The 7,652-nt window shown below is 46.7% G+C and overlaps 2 protein-coding genes across 2 annotated transcripts; both read left to right on the top strand.

Moving 5' to 3' along the window:
- Window positions 1-975: 975 nt before the first annotated feature.
- Window positions 976-1,629, top strand: PtA15_15A204 (uncharacterized protein; the record flags this gene model as incomplete). Its single annotated transcript, XM_053163387.1, has 2 exons — window positions 976-997; window positions 1,103-1,629. The coding sequence occupies 2 exons, from the start codon at window positions 976-978 to the stop codon at window positions 1,627-1,629; spliced, it is 549 nt and encodes a 182-aa protein (XP_053027367.1).
- A 2,099-nt stretch (window positions 1,630-3,728) lies between these two features.
- On the top strand, window positions 3,729-6,081 carry PtA15_15A203 (uncharacterized protein; the record flags this gene model as incomplete). The annotated part of the gene is made up of 4 exons (XM_053163386.1): window positions 3,729-3,942; window positions 3,980-4,131; window positions 4,214-4,321; window positions 5,956-6,081. 4 exons carry the CDS (start codon window positions 3,729-3,731, stop codon window positions 6,079-6,081), a joined length of 600 nt encoding a protein of 199 aa, XP_053027366.1.
- Between the last annotated feature and the right edge of the window lie 1,571 nt (window positions 6,082-7,652).

The raw sequence follows: 7,652 nt of genomic DNA, 5'->3' as shown, positions 1-7,652 counted from the left end.
TCGTGGCCCACTGTCCATCCCTGTCTAGCAGGGTTAAAAAACAGATGGGAGGATGACCCCCAGCGGTTAAGCAAAGGGGGGCCACCAAATAATCCCCATCAAACTGCGCACATGCAACAGCGGATGGGGTGAGACGACCCCCCCGCTGGAATCACAGCCGGGGGAGTTGCCTGAGGCCTCAGAATACGAACTAGCCCCCTCTTTTATACCCTCGCCTGAGGCACCTCCAGTAAACTGCAGTACCCGCCAACATCCCTCGCCAACCGTTTCTTTTGCCGCGCGGCTTGATGAGAAGTTTCTAGGCCGTTTCCACACATCCGGCGCCATGTTGTCAGCTTGTATCCAAACAACCGCCGGGCGCATCCAAACTAAGGTTCAAGTTTGTGACCAAATCACCATTGCCACGTTGCCAATCCTGACCCAGCAACTCAACATTCCAAGTTTCTACCCTGCTGATGGTTGATCAATTCTTTGACCTGATCCAAACACCGGCCACGCACATTCTCCCTAGACCACTCCGTTGCGGGAGAGCCTTGCCCGCCTCCTTGCCGCCTGTTGCACCCTTCAATTTGTCCACCGACCCTTCGCCGCCGCTGCTACTGCTAGGGCTGTGGGCCCCGGCAAACATTGGACTCTAAGGGTACGTCTCTCTCCTTGGCTTCACATGATTATTCCGAGAAGCCATCCTGGCCCAGGCTGAAGTTTAGCCAATCTAAACTTTTTCAGTCCGCCATTGAGGTCACTTAGCAGTTATCTTTGGTGTCCAAGCTTGGCTTACTTCCGTGTTCAGGCCAATGAGTCACTTCATGATTGGTGGTGCCATTACTTTTTACCTCGTTAACAAGACGCAAAACACCATGCTCAAATGTCAGTCCTCTTCCCCCCTGTCAATCATTTATTCTTTTGCACAAGCGGAGCTCTCTAACCCATTGTATTAACATACATTATGAAACGTTGTACATTCAGCTCCCGATTATGCCAACGATCCACCCGCATGGTCAGTTATTCTTTCAATTCAGATTGAAATCTCCCTCGCCGTGCAGTGCTGCCCCACCCAGCTGTTTTTTTTTCTTCATAAATTAGTATTGGGGCATATGTATAGCAGCACGGCCTAGACTCATTAGATCCCAGCACGCCGGCGAACTGGCAGTCGTCGTTGGTTCTATTACCCCTGAACCGCTCTGGCACCTTTGTCTGATGGTCGCCCGGCGAGTCCCAGTTTGCCGTCGGCTCAGGCGCACGGAAAATCGCGGCGTGCCAGCACAACAACGAGTCGAACTGGTGGGTGGCCCAGCATCCCAAGAAGCTGCTCCGCTCCAGCGTCCCCAGTCTGGCGTGACTCCCCAACTCGGTCTTGCCTGCCGCCGGCTCGGCCAAGGCCACCTGTCGAGTCTCATCACGTACATCGAAAGCGTCAACTCCAAGCCCGCGCCCACCGTCTGGGACGAGCGGATCCCATTCAACCCAATCTGTGTAGACTTTGCCGCGTCCGGTGGATGGGTGCACAACATCTGCATCTTGCACGGTGGGGAAGCTCCCGCCGTCGTCACGCTGGTCCACCCCAGCGGGCCCGACACCGCTCCCCATGTGATCCATGTCACCAAGCTCCCCTGCAATCCATATCATTAAACCTCCAGTCTGCCCTTCATCTCGCTCAGCTTCTGCTCCGCGACCAAGCTTGTTGCTGCAGGCCACAACTGTCAACCAATGCTGCTCCAGGGCAGCCTTCCGGCCGACAGGCAGCTCGTCAAGACCCTCGACGAGGGAAAGAGGGCCTCCGCGTCCGCACAGATAAATTCCTAAACTTAGTGAGGAGGAAGGCATGACAAAGGCCTATGTCATGGTGTTTCCCATGCCACTAAATCTTGTATGGTTTGAACTTTTTTCAATTGGTGTTTCAGCCAATTGGGGTCCATGTGTGCTCCAGTCACTTTTCATGGTCTGTAGAGATTGGTACCTCAGTGAAAAATCAAAACTGCCCATACCCTGCCATCTCCCTCCAAAAAGTAGATCATTTGCAAATACCAAACATCATGATGTTTTGGCTTCCAAATCTTCCAACGGCCATCATTCTGTTGAAATAGTCAACTCCAAAAATCACTTATATCTACGGACTTACTTCGCGCACTGCAAAAAACACTTCGCGCACTGCACAGTGCGCGGATTCCCAAATACTTCGCGCACTGCGGGTAAACTACGCAACTTTTTGAAGATTTTTCTTGACAAATCAATAGAAAGGCTTCTCATTGGCCTCTCTGAATTTTTTGGAAGTTTTTCAAAGCATTCTTCTATGTTTAAAAAAATCATTAAAAACCAGAAGAAATGTTGGATTTGGGTGCCTAAAAAACAAGGTTCCCATAACCCAAAAATTTTGAATAATTTGTTGAGTAATGTTACATGTAAGAAAAGCTACTTCAAAACCTTTCAGGCACTTTGTGCAAGCATACAGGTCTGAAAAATAAGAAACTTCAACACATATTAGCACATTGCATCTAAATTATCCTCATTTTTCAGACCTGTATGCTTGCAAAAAGTGGCTGAAAAGTTTTGAAGTAGCTTTTCTTACATTTCTAATTACTCAAAAAATTATTTGAAATTTTTGGGCTATAGGAACCTTGTTTTTTAGGCGCCCAAATCCTACATTTCTTCTGGTTTTTAATGATTTTTTTAAACATAGAAGAATGCTTTGAAAAACTTCCAAAAAATTCAGAGAGGCCAATGAGAAGCCTGTTTATTGATTTGTCAAGAAAAATCTTCAAAAAGTTGTGTAGTTTACCCGCAGTGCGCGAAGTGTTTGGGAATCCGCGCACTGTGCAGTGCGCGAAGTGTTTTTCGCAGTGCGCAAAGTAAGTCCGTATATCTACACAAATTTGCCTTTTTTCTATAAATCTGTAACAAATTGCAATTGATCTGTGTTGGGTCATTTGATTGAGTTTTAAAAATTGATCCCCAAGCATTTTAGGTTCTTGTTAGCTTGAACAAAGATGCTCATGGTTGATACTTGTCAAAATTAATCTGCAGAGTTGATTCAAGGATTTGGTTTAGTTTTTGGTGACCCTTCTTGGTAACAGTCTAAATTGAAAATTGAAATCTATATGAGACGCTTTAATGGTGATATTTGTGGAAATAAATCCCACAACACTTTCAAGACCAATTTTAGCTTTGAAAAATAATGGAATCTCGGGGCAATTTCCAATTCATTTCTTGGAAGGTTGAAGAAATGTGTAGTAGCTTTAGTATATAGGATGGAAGTTTTACCCATTTCAATGCTCCAAGAGAGACAAGTGCATTAGACCTTGTGTTTGCAGCGGCGAAGCCGCCTTGGCCTCTAGTTAGTATTAAATTGCTTAGCAATCCAAACCAAGGTATTGTGCCACATGGACCCTTGCAAGGCGGTACCTACCAGCCACTAACCAAAAAAGATCAACACATTCAAGGTGATGTGGCCCAAAGCATTACACATCCGCAGAGTATCATGCCTGCACAGATGAGTCTGGCACACGGAGTGCGTGCGACAATCCACAGGTGGAAGGCTCATGAATGGTGACCACCCCCTGCTCTGACTCTTCCTCCAATGTGCACATCTACAGCAAATCGTTCAACAGCCTCAACCTTGACAAGTCCCTTCCACAAATACCCCACGCCGCTCGCTGAGGCTGCTGCTCTCAGTGCTCTTCAAGCCGCTCTACTCACTGCCACATCTGTACTCAACAAGGGTGGGATCATGGATGACAGTCCGGGAGGTCCTGGGACACCTTTCCGATGAGCCGCTTGACCGGGTCCAGGCCGTCTATCTCGATGAACCCAACCCCTCCCTCACTTACAACACTGGCCCCGACCCCAGCTCTGACTCCGCTCCTCCTCCTTCACTTTTATTTCCACCTGCAGACCAAGTTATGGCGGCGCAAGCTCCGGAGGGATCTCTCACGACCTTCTGGGATGGTGTACAGCCGTATTGAGTGTGCTTCCCCTGCCCCAGCCGGCCGGAAACAACTCAATAGCAACAACAATGGGTTGGACAGATATGACAACAACGACGAGTTGGACAGAGACGGCGACCAAGGAAGCCTGACGGGTTGGACAGAGACGGAGACCAAGGAAGCCGGCGGGCTCATCAGCAGAGACAAACGGGTTCCGGGTTTATCTTTTAAATATCCATTGGCCTGCCGGCCTGATTTTCCATGTCAACAACCTGATTATCATCCTGATGAAGCCAATGACAATGACCTCGCCGCTTCTGAGTGCCGATTTGGTGATCGGCTCAAGTGCGTTACTGTCTGGACTGCTTATGAGCTACAACTGCGGGCTCACCGAGGCCATGGTACTTCTCAATCTTATGCCTCATTGTCGCAGGTTGAACATTTTATTGAACGTGGTTAGAAAGCCCATTGAGGCCATCTGAAACAGATTCGCTGGCTCAGCTGATGCGTCTGAAGACAGCGGAGGTGATGTCAAATATCACTTGGCTCCCAATGCCTAAAAAAGGAATTTTTATCCACTTGCTTGAACTTCAATCAGCTCTTTTGTAATGTCCTGAGACTTTCATATTGACTTAAATCACTCGGCGGACTCCTACCACCTAGTAACTGACCGCGCAGACAGTTTCACAAGGTTATCATCTAACTTCAACACAAATCCATGGAAATCACCTGACTGAGCAGAGAAATTAAAAGATCTCAAGGGCACTGTTGACAACTGCTACTGCAGGCAACAGGCAGCCACTTTTATCTGATCTTTCTATGTGTTTTTTTTTTCCTTTCCCCTTGATGCTGATGAGGGTAGCCTTAGCCCTTCAAAAACTTTTTATTGCTGCCCCTTAACTGTCTTTAAACAACATTTTCTGCTTTGTGCTACTTGTGCCTTCTGATTTTCTTTTTTGATATCCCTATGAATCTTGAGTTTCTCTGTACTTGGTGATTTATCTTTGATATCCTTCTATTACTAATTGTATGAAATCAATTGATATACACACACATGCATTGTGGGAGAGGCTGGTGTGGCTTCATGTGAATATGCCAAACCGTATCATGGAGCTGCAAAGCCTTCATTAAATATGAAATAGAGCAGTAGGTCTTTGCACTAATCCAAACTTGATTATCAAATAAATAAAAAATACCAGTGTAATAACAGGAAAAAATTAAACCTGAGATGACTTGCAGTCTTGTAAAAATGTGGGAGATAATAGATATGTCAAAAATATGGCATATGACTACTATTCTGGGCTACTTTCATCATTAAACTTGACTACACCCCAGTTTAATTGCCTGATTTGCACTTCACCACATGTGAGGAACTGCAGTATTCTTTTGCCAACATAATGCTTTGTAGTTAAATTTTGCCATTTTGAAGTGATAGCAACGATGAAACTGATACGATGTAAGCATCGATATCGGGCCATATCACATCGACGATACAGCCTGATATTTTGCATCGCAACGCATCGCCTAGTAAGGCCGATGCGATATGCATCGTTTAAATTGCATCGTATTAGCGATGCGATACACGGTGTGAGATGGATGTGCATTGGGTTAGCCAATGCGATAATGATAGATACCGATACATTTCGGTATGTATCAATATGCATCAATGGATATTGCTCACTGTAGATACATATGTGGGAATGCTGCGCCGCAGTCAGATTGTACCGATACATCAATCTCTTTTTAGCCACCTTACATAGTGATACCGGCAGGCGTCGATCCATCAGACCCGGCTCAAGGTGAACATGACACGTTCACAGGGCTTGGTCCCTCCTTCACCACCGCAGGGAACCCCCTCTCGGCCACCGTCTCGTCAATCTTGTCGTGTCATAACTCCGAGTCGTACTGATCCAAATTATATTCGGCCAAACAACGATTCTCGCAGATCACTCCTGGCCAAGCAACCTCGTGAAGAAGCATCAACCCAAGAGAATGACGGAGGCTCTGATTCTAATGTTTCTGTTGTTGTAACTAGACCCACGCGGAATTCAACCTCTCAAACCTCTGGATCTCGGCCTTTGGTGTCTGGATCTCGCACCTCAGCCTCTGCTGCCGCCGCTCCAAACCGCAAAACCAACAAAAGACGTTCAGGACCAGTTGAACCTTCCCGACCGCACTCAGACGCGAATCATCCAGTCATGGACATGACTCAGGACTCTGATGGAGAAAACGCAAAGGTTGTCAAGAAACGCAAGACCCGAACAAGGAAAGACAATGATCTTGAGATTGACAATATCAACCTGTACTTTCATCCGCCTGTCTATGCAGAAGGCGAACCAGTAAGCCAATTCTATCTTATCTCTGGCTGCTTTATGTAGTGAAATTTTCACCTTGAGCTGATTCAATATCCCTGTAGAAGACCGGAACACCCATGTACTACGAGTGCAAATGGTGTGGGAATACTTACAAGAAGGGTGATGGCACACGAGGTAACCTTGTACTGCACCGCTATGGGAATTCACATCGACAACCTTTCACTGCACGCCGTGATGCAATCAAGGCTGGCGCCAAGCTTCCTCTAACCGCTCAAGAGGTTGCCAAGAAGAGACAAGCGGAAGAGAAAGGTCAGATGGAGAGTTATGTTCAGATGGCCAAGTTCGATCAAAAGACTCTCAACCAGATCCTTGTCTTGTGGCTTGTTCGCCACTCGCTTCCTTGAACTCGAATCGACGATGTCATCCTCCACGTTGCTTTTAACTACGCTTGGCAAAGTATCAAGCTCAATTCTCATGTATGGGCCGCTCGAGAAGCCCACAAGCTTTACTGCAACTTGCAGTCTAAGATTGTATCAACACTGAGGGTAAGGCTTTTTCACTTCAACTCCTGTACTCGATCAGGACTGGCACTGATTTTTTTCATTCTCATTTTTTCCAGGATCTTCCATCAAAGATTACCCTCATTCACGACGTCTGGACAACTCGAGGCAACCGACAAGTGTTTATGGGGATCTCTGCTGCGTATGTGACCGAAGATTGGCAGTTCAAGATCACTCACCTCGGCCTCAAGTATATCGCGTGGACTCACAAGGGAAAGAGATGGAAGGTGACATCTCATCGGCCAGCATGATGCTTGCGGAATACAGATGTCTCAAGGGCTATCTGATCAAGAAAAAGGACTCGAACACCGAGGCTGATTACGAGAAGATGTTCAACAAGATGATTGAAAAAACGGATAAATATCTTGACGAGGCTCTCAGTTGCGACACAATTTTGCTTGCAACCATCTTAAACCCGAGCTACCGACTCTCGATCTTCCAATTGTGGTTCCCTTCCCACTACAACTATGCTCAGGATCTGATTCAAAACATGTTTAACATGCGACAGGCCGAATACAAAGCGACTGCTCCGGCCAAAGAGAAGCCACCCACCCCTCAGGAGATACGTTCTCCAAGGGACAAGGACGTTGAAGAGATTGATTTCTTCCCCAAAGCTCTTGAATCTACACACGAAGACGAGCTATTGGTTTACCTTGGAGGTAAACATAAGTGGCCAAGCGCTCATGCCTCGCAGTCTTTAGTATGGTGGAAGGTACGCAACTTTGTGCTTCAAAGTAACTACCATTGTTGCTCATAAGCTAAAAAAATCTCCTTGTCTATCAGGAACACTCCCACGAGTTTCCTGTTTTATCATTGCTCGCCAGGGACTATTTAGCCTGCTGTGCAACCTTGGCCAA

This window comes from Puccinia triticina, chromosome 15A (genome assembly GCF_026914185.1).
Source record: "Puccinia triticina chromosome 15A, complete sequence".
NCBI classification, from domain to species: Eukaryota; Fungi; Basidiomycota; class Pucciniomycetes; order Pucciniales; family Pucciniaceae; genus Puccinia; species Puccinia triticina.
Note: the sequence above shows the minus strand (reverse complement) of the source record. Positions and strands in the feature narration are given on the sequence as shown.